Source organism: Pongo abelii, chromosome 7, assembly GCF_028885655.2.
Source record: "Pongo abelii isolate AG06213 chromosome 7, NHGRI_mPonAbe1-v2.0_pri, whole genome shotgun sequence".
Taxonomy (NCBI): domain Eukaryota; kingdom Metazoa; phylum Chordata; class Mammalia; order Primates; family Hominidae; genus Pongo; species Pongo abelii.
The window spans coordinates 116,112,782-116,129,147 of NC_071992.2; the positions used below are offsets into that span (position 1 = coordinate 116,112,782).

Consider the following 16,366-nt stretch of genomic DNA (forward strand, 5'->3'; position numbering starts at 1 on the left):
TTAAAATAGTTATTAAGTTATTTTTAAAATTTTTTTTTAAGTAGCTTCATTTTCTTCACCCTACTAAGTAAAATATCTTCCGGGAAAAAAGGAAACAAATGTAAACGTTCTGAACCCAACTGATCCATCATATTGAAATTTTGATATTTGAAAGAACGCACCTCCACTGAGCAGGGCGTTTTGTTCTTCTATGGTGGAATACATAGAACGGAGGGCGGGTGAGTAGACAGCGACAGCTACCAAAATCTCTTAGATTTAAGTGGGAGTTGTTCATGTAGCTACCGTCACACTAGCCTTTGCTTTAAAACAAGTAAACGGATTGGGCGAGGGATGTGACAGTAGCCTATGAGAGAAGGGGCCAGAAAGCAAAAACAAAATCAAGAGAAAGGTAGGAGGCAGCTGCCCCACTGCCCCAGTACAGATATCAAACAATTTTTAAAAACAATCTGGAAAAGCGTTTTTCTACGTGAAAATCACTGGTGTAGTCGATTCTTCTATGTTCGTCCGAGTAACGACTAGCCTAGTACTTCTCGGACACTGTCATCTCGGTTTTTCTTCTAACCCTCTACTCTTCTGGAAAAGTGTTACTTTGTATGTACCACTACGTTAGTCAGAAACACACACCGCTTTGTACTTGCGTAACTGTTAAAATGCTCTGCTTTCCTGCAAAATTAAAACAGCTGGGGACCAGGCACTTAAACCCGTAGAATCTAATAGACAGAAAGCCCCTGCTCTACCGCCTTTGCGCAATCCGGGCTGTCTGGCCACGCCTGCGGCGGAAGAGGCGGGGAGAAAGGGGGGGAGGGGAACAGCATTGTGCGTCATGTACCAGCGCCGGAAGTTGGTCTCGACACCTAGGCTAGCCGGGTTGTATTTGGAAACGCGGAGTGAGAAGTTTTTCCGTGCTGTGTAGGTAAGCGAATTGGCGGGTTGGGGTTTATGGTGGATATTTGGGCCAAAACTGGAAAGACACCTGGGGTAAAAAGGTCCAGTATGGGGGTAGAGTTGAGAGTGGCTGGGGATACAGTCCATGCTATCGCTTTTTTCCCTATTTTCTTTTAGTTTAGATGTTTAGCCAATAGGAGTTATTTCATTGTTCTTCCCTCGGTGAGCCTGTTCACCTGTTGAGGGATATAATTTTTTTTGGCTAACTTCTGCTAGAGTTTGGGAAAATAGAACTTGTGTTAAACGAGAACGCGAGCTTTACAGTCAGATCTGTATCCCTTTGACTTTTAGTAGCTGAGTGATCCTGCGGAAATTAACATGTCTAAGTATCGGTTGCTTCATCTGTAAAATAAGAGTGATGTCTCCTAGGATTGTTATGAAGATTATAATGGCCTAACACGTATGAAGTAGTTATTATGTCCAGTTTGGGGTAAACGCTCAATACTTGTGTGTGAGCGTTTCGTCCTTGAGACCTAACCCATAGGATTTGGGGAAAGGAACAGATGAGGAATTGGGATCTTTTTAGCTTTTCCTGAGAAAAATGGGCCCGGATGGACTTGTGAGAAGCCCTTTTGAGATATTCAGTATTTGAATCTGTGATTTCAGGGGCTAACAATGGACACCCAGAAGGACGTTCAACCTCCAAAGCAGCAACCAATGATATATATCTGTGGAGGTAAGAGTAGCACTTACATAAAGTAAGAATATTTTATTTAAGTTTTTTTGAAATTGTTACATTTATTCTTTGCTTAAATGAGTTACTGGTCTTCAGAGTTATAAAGTAGAACACTTTAGCAACCATAAAAAAAAAAATCTCGTTGAGGTCAGTAGACCTGGGTTCGTCCTTGGTTTTCTGTTTACTAACAGAAAAAAACAAAGCTCGTTGAGATTTCATTCTCTCTCCTGGAAATGTGCATGGCTTACAACCTTCTTCTTTCTTATTTAATATATTTAATAAAAGCAGCAGACCCTTGAGATTGAGTATATTTTAGTGTTTTGGATTGCCTTAGGTGAAAAATATAGTTAAGATAATTTGTCTGTAATATTTTCCTCTTAGGCATTGAGTAATTTTTTTTTTTTAATTCTAGAGTGTCACACAGAAAATGAAATAAAATCTAGGGATCCAATCAGATGCAGAGAATGTGGATACAGAATAATGTACAAGAAAAGGACTAAAAGATGTATCCTTTTAACTATGCTTTCTAAATATGAGGTAGGAGGAAATGAATAATGCTGGGGTTGATAAAGATTAATTTCTGGTTAAAATGATAACGTCCTGGATTACAGTACTTAAAAAACAAACATGATTAGCATTTTCATGGACCAATGCATAGGCTCTAAATAATCTAAATAATACTAGTTGATTTTGGTTCTCATAAATTTATTTTTTAGGGATTCTGTACAGTCAAGCTTGAGGATAGGGATACATTCTGAGAATTGTGTCCTTAAGCAATTTCATCACTCCTACAGAAACCTAGACCGTATATCCTACTATACATACACATCTAGGCTATATGGTATAGCTTATTGCTGCTAGGCTACACACCTGTACAGCATGTTATTGTACTGAATAGACAATTGTAACACAATGTTTTTGTATATCTGAACATAGAAAAGGTACAGCAAAAATAGAGTATAATCTTATGCGACCACTGTTTATACGTGCTCCATCTTTGACCAAAACATCATTATGGATGCATGACTACATTTATATAAGTATTCATTCTTGAGCTTGAGTTCATGGACAAGCTAAAGTTCACAAGGAGAAATACAAATATTGTGTATACTACCTAATGGAAAAAGTTGGGCATACAAATTGTTCAAATACTGACAGTAGGCCCAGCATGGTGGCTCACACCTATAATCCCAGCACTTTGGGAGGCTGCAGGAGTTCAAGACCAGCCTGGGCAACATAGTGTGACCCCATGTGGAAAAATAAAATACAGAGTAAATTGTTATGATATAACTAACACATATTTTAAATTGGCAGATTATCACCTTTAACATTACTTTAGTGTTTTTTTTTGTTGTTGTTTTTTGGTTTTTTTGAGACGGAGTCTCGCTCTGTCACCCAGGCTGGAGCGCAGTGGTGCAATCTCAGCTCACTGCAAGCTCTGCTTTCCGGGTTCACGCCATTCTCCTGCCTCAGCCTCCTGAGTAGCTGGGACTACAGGCACCCACCACCACACCCGGCTAATTTTTTGTATTTTTTAGTAAAGATGGGGTTTCACCATGTTAGCCAGGATGGTCTTGATCTCCTGACCTCGTGGTCTGCCCACCTCAGCCTCCCAAAGTACTGGGATTACAGGCGTGAGCCACTGCGCCTGGCCTGCTTTAGTGTTTTTTGATACATTTTATGGAAAAGGTGGTGATAAAAATTGAAAGTGTTTTTAGTTTATTTAAAAACCAGTTGTCATAGTAAATAGTGAATTCCATTCTTTTTTGCATTTTAAGTTAAATAACAAACCAGCTTATTGCAAACAGTAAGTGACTTTGAAACCTTCAATCTTAATAACGTTTAAGTACCGTTTTTGTCCTTAACTGAAATTAATACAGTGGTTGTTTTTGATGCTCGATGAATGCTGGGAATTCAGAGGAATGTCTTCACTTATATTTGGATTTGTTCTCTTCACATTTCTGATTGTTGTATAGCTTTCGATTTTGCTTACAGTAGTTCCCCCTTATCTTCGGGGGATACATTCCAAGGCCCTCAGTGAACTCCTGAAACCTCAAATAGTACCAAACCTTTATACACTGTTTTTTCTATATATATATAATACCTATGATAAAGTATAATATATAAATTAAGCATAGCAAGAGATTAATAATAATGTAATAGAACAATGATAACATACTGTAATAAAAGTTATGTGAATGTGGTTGGTCTCTCTTGCTTTCAAAATATCTTCTTGTACAGTACTCACCTATTTTAGAATGTGGTTGACTACAGGTAACTGAAACCACAGAAAGAGAAACTTTGGATGAGGGGGCACTACTGTACTTAGGAATACAACTATATACATATGATTTTATTTTTAAGACCATATTATGTTTGGGTATCTACTAATATTTTGTATAAAGCAATTTTTTGTTCCATTACATGACTTTTTGTTTTATTGTATATGTAATCTGACACACAATAAAGGGTAAAGTTGCTTCCCCAAACCACACTTTTAATCAAAACCTAGAATCATCTGCAGTCCTTCCTTGTTAAAAATGCAGGTTTCTAGAACCCTCTGAAGTTCTGATTAAATAAATTTATTGCAAACCACTGTCCTGTGTCACTGTATCATTTGATATGAAGTATACCATTGTGCTTGGTGTCAGTATGCACGTGTCTTCTTGAGTTCAGTTTTTCATTTATTACTAGGTATAGGCCTTTCTGTATTTTCATATAATGCTTGATTCTCTTTTAAATCTCAGAATAATGAAGGGAAACTTTAATTGTTTTCTGTAAGGCAAAATCAACCCCAAGCAAAGTGAATGAAGCAGGCTATTAAGCCAAGTGCAGTTTCCCAGGTGTAATCACTCATTAAGGTCAACAGTTCTGCTTTTAGGATATAAAAAGAACAGGCAGTGACTCGGGAGCCTGAGGTGGGAGGATCACTTGAACCCAAGAGTTTGAGGCTGCAGTGAGCCATAATCACGCTACTGTACTCCAGCCTGATGGACAGAGCAACACCCTGAGTCAAGGGCTGGGGAGGGGAGCATTGGTTTACACTGAATTATTGGATAAATGTTTAAGTCTTCAGCCTTGATCTTTGGGATGTAGAATTAATGGCACACCTATACGCTATTCTGTTCAAGGATTCCATGGTTGTGGAATGTCATGTTGGCCAGCCTGATGTGCATTTTAAAGATTAGATGTATTCCAACTTTATTAATAGCTATGTCTGTCTTTGACATTCAAAATATTGTCCGTAATATTTTGTTAAAAAAAAAACCTGTATTTTTACCACCATCTTCATATATTAAATTCTATAAATTTATTACATGCTATATGAATTACTTCCATGCTCAGATTTTGTTTTGTTTTTTTTTTTAAGACAGGGTCTCCCTCTGTTGTCCAGACTGGAGTGCAGTGGCATGATCATAGCTCACTACAGCCTCCATCTCCCAGGCTTACGCAATCCTCTCACCTCAGCTTCCTGAATAGCTGGGACTGCAAGCACACACCACCACGCTGGCTGATTATTTTGATTTTTAGTAGAGATGAGGTCTCACTACATTGCCCAGGCTGGCAATGAAATTGAGCTTTCATAATTTTATAATTTTAGTATATTCCTTCTTGAACTTTTTAGATATGGGAGTCCCAATACATGGTATTTCTTTATGACAGTTCCCTAAACAGATAAATCCCCAACTTATGGGATAATATAGTTATACTTCTCTTAACTCTTCTAATTTTAGACTAAGTCCTTTGCATATCAGTAGTTTAATTGAATATTGTTATCTGGTTAACTGGACAGAATAACTTCATGCAAAAAGTATTACAGCTGGAACTCAGACTGCTTTCAGTCAGCCACTTAACTTTTTGTGCTCCCTTCATGTATAAACTAGATGTAATTTTACCTCTTGCCTACCTAGACAGTTTCAAGGAAAAAACTGATATAAAATTGCTTTTAAAACATTCTTTTGACTAGTGCTCTGTCAATATGAAAATTAGTAAGCTTGAGCTGGATGTTAGCAAATCACTTGGTACCCTATAAACTGCTTACTGACTACACACACTGAAAAGCACATCCTTGTCCATGGGAAAAGCACTGAATGGAGATTTGTTCAAATCCAGCCCTGCCCCTCAATGACTGGCCAATTCACTTTATTTCTTTTAACTTCAGCTTCATTATCAAAGGGAGGAATTACGATTATAAGTAATCACAGGGAGTATAGAGATAACAGTGCTTTAAGATAACTATCTTAAGAGATTGGAGTTATGAAAAATTCAAAAATGAAATCAGAAATGAAGCCAGGAGTGGCGGTTCACACCTGTAATCCCAGCACTTTGGGAGGCCAAGGCGGGAGGATCACTTGAGCTCAGGAGTTCAAGACCAGTTTGGCCAACATGGCGAAACCCTGGCTCTACTAAAAATACAGAAATTACCTGGGTGTGGTGGTACATGCCTGTAATCCCAGCTAATCGGGAGGCTGAGGCATGAAAATTGCTTGAACCCAGGAAGTGGAGGTTGCAATGAGCCAAGATTGCACTACTGCACTCCAGCCTGGGTGACAAGTTGCCTCATAATACGTAATACACACATGTCCTCACCCTTCCTTAAAATAAGCTCTGTGTAATAAGTTTAGATGGCGTGGTTATTTGAACAGAGAGGACTGAAGGATGAGAAAGAATATTACTGAAACAGGGAAAACACTCCATGTAAAAGTCATGGGGTGGAAAGCGAGCTTAATCTTGTTCCCACTTCAGAATCAAGCCCATGTGACTCAAACTTCATGACAGGAGGGATAGTGGGAGGAGATAAGGTTGCAGAGGTGGGCAGAGGCCAGCTCACTTAGGGTGTTGTGATGCAAAGCCATTGGGACAGTAAGCAGGAGAGTGACCTGGTCTGATGTGAAGAATTACTAGGCTGTTGTGTGAGAATAGACTATATAGGACAGGTGGCAACAAAGAAACAACAGACCGTCTGTAATAGTTAAAGTTAGTGGTAATGGTGGCTGGGCCAGGGCTGTAGTTGTGGAGGTGATGAGAAGTATCTGGCTGTGGGTTACATTTTGAGATTGAGCCAATGGGACTTACTGATGGATTGGTTAGTAATTAAGAGCTCAGTAAACAATATGGGCTTTGGTGTAAGGCTTTGGGTCCAAATACGTGCACCACCCCTTGTTACCTGGCTAAGTGACCTTACCAGGCCTCACTTTATCTCCTTGTTTCTTGGATGGTATCTTCTTTTATCTCTATGAAGACTAAAGTGATTTTTTTTAATTTTTTTATTTATTTTATAGAGCCAGCCTCTCACTATATTGCACAGGCTGGTCTGAACTCCTGGGCTCAAGCAGTCTGCCCGCCCTGGCCTCCCAAAGTGCTGGGATTACAGGCATGAGCCACCGTGTCCTGCCGAGCATTAGAATTTATGCCACTAACAGTGCTTGGTGGCAGACTGCAGGTCTGTAATTTAAGTGCAAAAGGGAAAGAGAAATACATTTACAGAACTGCCAGGCACTGTAAATGAACTTTGATCTTCATCATCTATTTTAACTAGTTTGAAATTATAAAACTGAAATAAATTTCCTGACAAGTAACCTCTATTGTTTTATTCATCTGAATTGTATTAGTATTTTGTCTTATTCACCTTTTCATCCCTGTGCTGAGTATGGTGCCTGACTCATAACCAGTACTCAGAAAATGTGGAATTCATGAAAAGGAAGAGGGAATCTTGTCTTTCATTTACTCTTTTGTTTAAAGAGGAAGAGGTAAGTAAATCTTGGTTGCAATGCACTCTGAAATTTTAATTACATTTTTTATAGTTAAATAGGAGTAATCAATTTACTTAGCAGAGAATACAGCAGTCCAGGATAACAGAACAGTAACAGCATTTAAAAAAATATTTTATTTATGGGCCAGGTGTGGTGGCTTACGCCTGTAATCCCAGCACTTTGGGAGGCCGAGGCGGGCAGATCACTTGAGGTCAGGAGTTCAAGACCAGCCTGGCCAACACGGTGAAACCCATCTCTACTAAAAATGCAAAAAAATTAGCCGGGCATGGTGGCGGGCGCCTGTAATCCTAGCTACTCAGGAGCCTGAGGCAAGAGAATCGCTTGAACCCGGGAGGCAGAGGTTGCAATGAGCCAAGATCACGCCACTGCACTCCAGCCTGGGTGACAGAGTGAGACTCTGTCTCCAAAAAAAAAAAATACATAAATACAATAAAAATTTTAAAAAAGTATAAATACATATATATAGTAGAGGCAGGGTCTCACTGTGTTGCCCAGGCTGATCTCGAACTCCTGGCCTCAAGCCATCCTCCCGCCTCGGCCTCCCAAAGTGCTAGGATTACAGGCGTGAGCCCCCGCGCCCGGGTGATGCCAGCGTTTTAACTCTCTACAACAAACTGAAACTCAAACGAGAGGAAGTGGACCTCTCACACCAACTCTTAATGCCCGATTGGTCCTCTGCCAGTGAAGGCGGGGAAGGTGAACCTGGTGCCGTGGGCAGATCTGCCGGACTGCGGGTTGGGGCGTGGCAGAGGCCTAGTCCCCGCCCCGGCCGTCAGCCTGTCGCCTCTGGCTCGGGTCGGGCGACCAGCCCCCCTCTCAGCACCTGCAGCGCAGCCAGAGCCGGTGCGGCGGCCGCGACTTCCCCGAGGCGGGGCGCTGAGAAGCAGTGAGTGCCTGTGTGTACCTGCCGGCCGGGAATATAGGACTTGTCGCATCTCAGCCCTTCCCTCCCGGAGCGGGAGCGAGAGGTCGAGGCAGGGAGGCGAAGGGGCCGGTGGGCCGCGAGGGAGAGGGAGCCATGGGGTGGACGTCCTTCAAGGCCGGGGAACACACGGGGCTTTCCAGGCCGCGGGGGACGGTGGCGGGTGTCGGGGCGTGGTGGCAACGCTGGAGTTCCCGGGTCCACCGGCGCAGTCAGCCCTGGTGACCCAAGCCAGGGGCTGGGGAGCAATCTGAGACCATTGTGGCTGGGCTGTGGGGCTCCTCAGTCCCGGCGGGTCCAGGCGCCGCTGTACATAGAAACCGTTGCCACGGCGGGAGGATGCCGTTTCTTTTCGGTCTCCGACCGCAGGGGGCGCTCGGCCCTGTGGATGCAGGAAAGGGTGCCTGGGTGGGAGAGACCCAGCTTTTCGCGTTAGTAGGCCCGAGCAGTTTGAACTGGAGGTATTACTAAGCTGGCTACGAAATATGGGAGGTGGATGTGGATCAGGATGATGGAGAAATTAAATCCAGCTAGGACCGAAAGTTTTCCCAATCAGGGACAAAGACTTTGCAAACAGAGGTGGAAGAGTTCTAAAGTATTGTATAACTTGTTTTTTGGAACTTGAGATGGACATTCAGTAGTCTTGAGAAGGTGTATCCTACAGAAAGAAAGAAAAAAAACCATGGTAGTTTTCAAAAAGGATTCTCAGAGAGACTTGGTCCAAAGGTAGTGAGTTCTCTCACTTGATTGTTCAGTTATAGATCCAACTCCTCGTTGTACTCTTTCTCCCCTTCTCACTACTGCACTTGATTAGTCAAAAAAAAAAAAAGATTCTCAGAGAAATGTTAAAACGATGTTCAGAATGAAATTCATTTGATTAGGTAAGAGATGGCTCTATCATTTCACGTGTTTTTAATCACATTTTATTGAAATCATAAAATCTCAGGGGTTGCAAAATACCTTCAATTCAGGGTAATCTATTTTAATCCCATTAGATGCTTACATCTCTCCCACCAAAGATTCCTCGCTCTTTGGAAAAATCCTCCTAAGGTGACCCATTCTATTGTGGGCAGCATCAATAATTTACGAGTTCTTCATCTTGCTTTCCTGTAACTTCTACCCTTAAGGTTATCCTTGTCATGGGAGCCATTCATCAGTAGGCCCTGCAGGTATGGTGTGAAAGCCACATCTAACTTCTCAGCTAGATCTCATCCTGAAGCCTAAGAACTGTCGTCTATATCTTATACCTAAGTCAAAGCCGGCAGGAATTTGGAGAAGTGGGCAATGTCATCCTTTTCTGCAGAGGTCTGATATATGACTAGACTCCCAGAGGGCTGAAAGAAATACTTCTATGAATTAGACCCACTGCTACTTCTTGTTTTTAAAATCATTGCCCAAGTACAGTGGGTTTTCTTTAACCTTTGACAGTGACCCACAATAAGAAATATAGTTTACTTTGTAACCTCGTGCATTTATATACACACATAATTTCCATTTATATAGACATGAAGTAAAAGTTTTTATAAAGCAATATTTACTTTAATATTATATGTCAGGTAGTCTGTTTTTTATTCTGTTCCATCTCATTATAAAACAATGTTAATTGCAACTCACTAAATTTATTTATGGGTTGCTACCTGCAGTTTGAAAATCACTGGTACAGTGGTTAAGTATGTGGGCTCTGTAGTTAGCCTATTGAGACTCATATCCTTAGTTCACTTGTCGACTTGCTCATTTGTAAAACAGGAGTAATTATTAATATCCTTTATGAGAGAGGTTTTGAAGATTAGGTGAGATAAGCTATGGCACATGGTAATTTAGCTCCGTAAATGTTAACTGTTATTACTAATGTCACTTAAAACCTACCCGATACAGTAATTGAGGGATTAAATGAAGTAATATATGTAAAGTACTTAGAATGGTGCCTAGCACACATTAAAAACTATATATTTGTTGCTATTATTATTATCATTAGCATTAGCAGCAGTATCTTTAAAGTGATGTTCTCCAAGCCCTCCTTATTCCCAATTCAATTAAATTCAGCGAATGTTTCTGAAGGGGTATAGGCAGTACTTATTATGTTAGCCCTGGAGCTGTGAGGATAAATAAAGTAAGTTCTTTCACAAACTAGAAGGGAAGACAAATAAACATAATTCAAATTTGTGCTAAGAGAGAGGTATGTATAGGGCCTGGCACGGTGGCTCACGCCTGTGATCCCAGCACTTTGGGAGGCCAAGGCAGGCAGATCACTTGAGGTCAGGAGTTCAAGACCAGCCTGGCCAACATGGTGAAACCCCGTCTCTACTAAAAATACAAAAATTAGTTGGGCGTGGTGGCCCACGCCTGTAATCCCAGCTACTCAAGAGGCTGAAGCAGGAGAATCGCTTGAACCCAGGAGGAGGAGGTGGCAGTAAGCCAAGATTGTGTCACTGCACTCCAGCCTGGGTGAGAGAGCAAGACTCCAACTCAAAAAAAAAAGAGAAGTATGTACAGAGTGCCCTTAGAACACAGTTCATTGTGTGGTAGGGAGAAGAAGTAGGCAGGGAATGGGAAAAGGGATTGTGTTAAGGCAAGTTACAGAAAGGATGTTATTATTTATGTTTATGGTGAATCACAAAGAATGATTGGGATGTTAACAGCTAAACCAGCAGAAGGTCATTCAAAATTAACATTAAAAAATCTTAAAAAGCAGTTTGGGCACCACAACCTTCTCTGTCATTGTATTCCAACTTTGCTTAAGTGAAGATTAAGTGAGGTAATCTGTGTATGGCACACAGTAATTTAACTCCATAAATGCCAACTGTTGTTATCAGGGACAGAGAATTCAAAATTAGTTGACTTCCTCCATGGAAAAAAACCTCTACCTTCTTTTTCTACAGAAGTACCTAGAAGGGCTGGGCATGATGACTCACACCTGTAATCCCAGCACTTTGGGAGGCCAAAGCGGGAGGATCACTTGAGTCCAGGAGTTCGAGACCAGCCTGGGGAAAATGGAAAAACCCCATCTCTACAAAAAAACTAAGAAAAATTAGCTGGGAGTGGTGGCACGTGCCTGTAGTCCCAGCTACTCAGGAGTCTGAGGTGGGAGGATCACCGAGTCCAGAAGGTCAGGCTGCAGTGACCCACGATTGCACCACTGCATTTCAGCTTGGGTGACAGAGTGACACCATCTCAAAAACAAAAACAAACAAAACACTCTACCTCCTTTTATACAGAAGTACCTATGTGGCAGGCCAGGTCTCACTAACACAGGCCTCCATAACAATGATTTCAGTACTGACTGAGTGGTTAAGTTAAATATTAAAAGCCAGTGCCCTTATACAAAGGCTGGGATGTAACAAAAGCCCACCAAGAGTTTTGCCTAGGCCTTAAAGCATGACAAAATAGCAAAGGAATTTTTAACGACCCATTTAGGATTAAACAAGTTTTACTGTGGGTCTGAAGAAACTCCCCAGACCTCCACAAGCAAGTTTATGGAGGGTCTGAAGGAACTCCCCAAACCTCTGTGATTTAGCAGGAGACAAGAAAAGGGTAATTGCCCCAGCATCTGGACCCATTTAAATTAAGTGAATTTACTGAGACCCCAGAGGAAGGTCTTCAGGACTCAGACTTTAGATATAGATTAAAAGAAGTTAATCACTTATGTCTTTAGATGAATGCACTCTTACACATGGACATATGGCTTAGAAGGTATATAAGCTCTGGAAAACTTTGTAATTTTGAGTTGGTCTGGCAATAATTTCCAGGCCTTCTCCCTGTAACCAGTTGCAGAAATAAATACTGTCTTCCTCCTCAGTTCATCTGCGTCTCGTTATTGGGCCACAAAACTAGCAGGCCAACTCTCAGTTTGGTCCAGGAACACCTAAGCAGGACAGGCACAATGGCTCATGCCCATAATCCCAGCACTCTGGGAGGCTGAAGCAGGAGAATTGCTTGAGGCCAGAAGTTAGAGACCAGCCTGGGCAACATAGGGAGACCCTGTCTCTACAAAAAATTTTTAAAAATTCAAAAAATACAAAGAAGTACCTACATGGTTACCACTATCCAAATTGAGTATTATTTATACATTAGATCAATAACTTTTAAATATTGTATTTCAGCTATGACCACCAAAGATTATCCATCATTGTGGGGCTTTGGAACAACAAAAACATTTAAAATTCCCATTGAACATCTGGATTTCAAATACATTGAAAAATGTTCAGATGTTAAACATCTGGAAAAAATTCTTTGCGTGCTCAGGTAAGCATTTTAAAATCATTACATGTTTTAGTAAGACAGTTTTAATTATCTTGTTGTTACTTTCTAAAGGTAAAAGCTACATTAGAAATATCAAAGAAAATTCTCAAATATTGAGATTGTTGTTTTTACCCATGCATGGTAGGTCCCAAAACGGTGGTTTTGATCCTATGGTTAGTTTGGAGAGTTCCACATAGGTCTACTGCCAGCATGAGCTTAGGCTAATTAATATCCAGGAGGGCATTTTTCTTGCCTTCTCTACATTTTCTAGGAGAAGGTAAAGTAACTGTGAAAGCAGCCATTAGGATGGGGTGTGATGGCTCACGCCTGCAACCCCAGCACTTTGGGAGGCTGAAGCAGGTGGATCATTTGAGCTCAGGAGTTCAAGACCAGCCTGAGCAACAGGGTGAAATCCTATCTCTACAAAAAATACAAAAATTATCTTGGCCTGTAGTCCCAGCTACTCAGAAGGCTGAGGTGGGAGGATTGCTTGGGCCTTGGAGGCTATAGTGATCCCTGGTTGTGCCACCGCACTCCAGCCTGGGTGACAGTCTCAAAAAATAAAAAAATAAAAAAATAAAAATAAAATAAAATAAGCTATTAGGAGGTAAGCTTATCTCACCAGACTAGGCTGGTGGCACTTTCCCACTTCATATCACCTGACAACAAAGGAGGGTGACCCGCCACATGCTGATCACATGGAGGGTGGTGGGGAGGCCTGCAGGTAATACCAGAAGGAAGGGAATTAGGACCTTTTCAGGATAGAGCCCCATTCTAGTGACTGTCCAACTGAATATACATCAAATGTGGTTGTTAAAAATGCACATTTGAGGGCCCTATTCCCAGCGATTCTGCTTCAAAAAATCTGGGGTAGGGCCAGGGAACATGTGTTTTTAACAATGGAGCTGGCTGATTGATATGCAGGTGTTCAAGGAACCCACTTGAAGAAACACTGTCCTGAGTACCACCAACCTGTGACACCTCTTTTGGATTTCCTTCCTTCCTTTCTTTTTTTCTTTCTTTCTTTCTTTCTCTTTCTTTCTTTCTCTCTCTCCCTTCCTTCCTTCCTTCTTTCTTTCTTTCCTCTTTTCTTTTCTTTTCTTTCGTTTTTTTAAGACTGGATCTCACTATGTTGTCCAGGCTGATGTCAAACTCCTGGACTTGAGCAATCCTCCTGCTTTGGCCTCCCAAAGTGCTGGGGCCTCTTTGGGTCTCTTGAGCTATTTTCATTTGGATACCAGAGTTCTATTGCAGAAGACACTTGTGGAGCATGAGCTATTTTCCAGGACATCTAGAATTCCTCTTACCCTGTGGTGGTTCTTTATTTCCTCTATCCCTATTCCTTATCACTGGGTTCTTTCCTTTTTCTCTTTCATCACCTTTAGCTTCCTGTCTTCCCTGTTGGTTCACAGCCAGATCCTGATGTGATAACAGCATCATTTTTAAAATGGAAAGTGAAAAATTAATATCAATTGTTTTCCCTTTTTTAGCAGAATATTATCATGTATACTTGGTAAAGGACGGATAAATAAAAATGAAAAGTTTATTGGATGAAACAGTTGGAAAGCTACAGTTATAATAATGTTGGTTCCAAGAAATTTTATGAATAGCCTAATTCAGTGATAATATATTGAACTTGGAATTGGTTTTTAAAATTTAATTTGGAAATGAAATTTATTTATATTTTTCTAGAAATGTAAGAGTGAACAGACCTAAAAAAGAATGGGAAAAGACTGATTTTCCTTAAAATAAAAGGAACAGATGTCTCCATTTAACTCTCTAAGGAAGGAATTCTGTTCCTTGAGTGGTTGAATTTCAGGGTGTTTTGTTTAAGCTGATCTGCCATTTTCTTCCTACCTCTTTGAAATAAAAAAATTTATGAACAGAAACTCCTTGTTGAAAAGGAAGTCCAAATTCTCTTTCTGCCAGTCTCTAATATTGAATTTATGAGTTTAATATCATGTACAAAATGAACATATGAACATATATATGTTGAAGAGGAAATATTATTCTGTTTTTGTTAGATTAAAATTTTGTTTCTTTGGTTGATATTAAACTGAAATTTATATGATACATGAGATTTGAAACTTAGAAAAAGTAAATGATAAAAAATTTTTTTATTTTTATTTTTTGAGATGCAGTCTCACTCTTTCACCCAGGCTGGAGTGCAGTGGCGCGATCTCGGTTCACTGCAACCTCTGCCTCCCAGGTTCAAGTGATTCTCCTGCCTCAGCCTCCTGCATAGCTGGGATTACAGGTGCCTGCCACCATGCCCGGCTAATTTTTGTACTTTTAGTAGAGAGTCCGTTTCACCATGTTGGCCAGGCTGTTCTCGAACACCTGACCTCAAGTGATCCGCGTGCCTTGGCCTCCCAAAGTGCTGGGAATACAGGCCTGAGCCACAGTGCCCAACCTGATAAAAATTTAATATAGTTAACTATTCATTGATATGTTTATTGACTTCATCATAAGCTATATATTTAACTAAAAATCAAACTATGAGTCTGCAAACCAGATGCTATCAAGCAAATTACCATCCATGATCCATAATTCTTTTTATATTTTTAACTCAGACAAATATGTAATATTCAGTAAGTTTTAATGTTTCAAATGTTTTCCAAAAAATTATCAGAAGCTCCCAGTTATAAAATAGTTGGATAATCCATTCACCCCAAATGAACTACCTGTTTGTGTGTGAGGTAGCAATCTTCTGTGACACTATTACCCTTAATTCATGTGCATTCCCTCTTCACATGAAGAGTACAGACAACAAAAAGGGACAGATGAGTCTCATTATTCATTGACTCTTGGTGTTTTCATAGTGTGTTAAATGCCTGATTTCAATTTTACGGCGACAAAAAATACCAACATTTATTCTGAAAGGTAATTGTATGTTCCAAGCAGCCGATATTAACTTCCATCACGACTCTAGGAATAATTCGTAGTTCTGAACCATGTTTTACAAAAACATTTCCAGCGGTCTGTGCAGGATTTTTTCCTATTCCATCATTGGTAATAATTGTACTTCTTGCAGCAGAGACTTGAAATTCTTCTGTTGCAAACTGTAAGACTGCTGTGAAAGGTGTACTCTCAGGAACAGAGTACTTTGTACGCCAGCCGCGGGTCAGACCTCAGAGTGATCTTAAAGGAAACCTTTGACATGGTGGCGCCGGGAGGAACCTAGAACCCACGCCAACTCCGCGGAGCAGCCCCACTTCCTCCACGGTGCCGGGGACCGCCCCGCCCCACTCACCCTTATCCAGTTTTTAAAGTGTGTGATGAAAATTGGTTTCTTTGGAGTTCCTTTTTTTCTTCTTTTAATCATTCCATAGATCAACGGGTAAAAATGGAGACTGTGCGGGTTGAGGAAAGAGACTGAGAAGCAGCCCTTGAGATCTCCACAGAACCTTAGGGTTCCATGGAACCCAGCCTGCAAATCGCTGGTCTAGATGATCCTAAATAAGGTGCTAACTCTAAAACTTATTTATTTCTTTTTAAGGTCTGGTGAAGAAGGATATTATCCTGAACTTACAGAATTTTGTGAAAAGCATCTTCAAGCCTTGGCCCCTGAAAGTAGAGCTTTGAGGAAAGATAAACCAGCAGCAACAGCAGCCAGTTTTACAGCTGAAGAATGGGAAAAAATTGATGGTGATATAAAGGTATATAGTTATACCAATTTTCCATAGATATTGTTGAGACATTCTAAATATGTTTACTTCACTTATCTGAAATCCTAGGCTTCTTATTTGTCCGTAAAGGGCTTTTAGTGTCAATTAGGCAGGATTGGTTGCTTTTTACACCCAGGGGAAC

The 16,366-nt window shown here is 40.7% G+C and overlaps 2 protein-coding genes and 1 pseudogene across 7 annotated transcripts in view; 2 read left to right on the forward strand and 1 right to left on the reverse strand.

The window, feature by feature from the left end:
• The first annotated feature begins 682 nt into the window (after positions 1 to 682).
• Positions 683 to 4,217, forward strand: POLR2K (RNA polymerase II, I and III subunit K). Its single transcript, XM_002819329.6, has 4 exons — positions 683 to 913; positions 1,552 to 1,621; positions 2,034 to 2,126; positions 3,502 to 4,217. The coding sequence occupies exons 2-4, from the start codon at positions 1,561 to 1,563 to the stop codon at positions 3,522 to 3,524; spliced, it is 177 nt and encodes a 58-aa protein (XP_002819375.1). The 5' UTR covers positions 683 to 913; positions 1,552 to 1,560; the 3' UTR covers positions 3,525 to 4,217.
• A 3,674-nt stretch (positions 4,218 to 7,891) lies between these two features.
• Positions 7,892 to 16,366, forward strand: part of SPAG1 (sperm associated antigen 1) — a 76,085-nt gene continuing 67,610 nt past the window's right edge. The window contains exons 1-3 of one of the 6 annotated variants that reach the window (XM_054519232.2): positions 7,894 to 8,778; positions 12,418 to 12,559; positions 16,056 to 16,215. In XM_054519232.2, the coding sequence (XP_054375207.1) occupies positions 12,420 to 12,559; positions 16,056 to 16,215 (300 nt within the window). In that variant the 5' untranslated portion in view covers positions 7,894 to 8,778; positions 12,418 to 12,419. Of the gene's footprint in view, positions 12,560 to 16,055; positions 16,216 to 16,366 lie in introns of all 6 variants that reach the window. The other 5 variants (XM_063726440.1, XM_054519233.2, XM_024251639.3 and 2 more) reach the window with 5 other exon arrangements.
• On the reverse strand, positions 15,382 to 16,120 carry LOC129047707 (ubiquitin-fold modifier 1-like; annotated as a pseudogene).

Bases quoted from the DNA above. Each gene is read 5' to 3' on its own strand.
- POLR2K (XM_002819329.6), top strand. From the start codon at position 1,561: ATGGACACCCAGAAGGACGTTCAACCTCCAAAGCAGCAACCAATGATA. The intron at 1,622-2,033 runs GTAAGAGTAGCA...TTTTAATTCTAG, and splicing joins AATGATATATATCTGTGGAG to AGTGTCACACAGAAAATGAA. The intron at 2,127-3,501 runs GTATCCTTTTAA...AAATTAATACAG, and splicing joins CAAGAAAAGGACTAAAAGAT to TGGTTGTTTTTGATGCTCGA.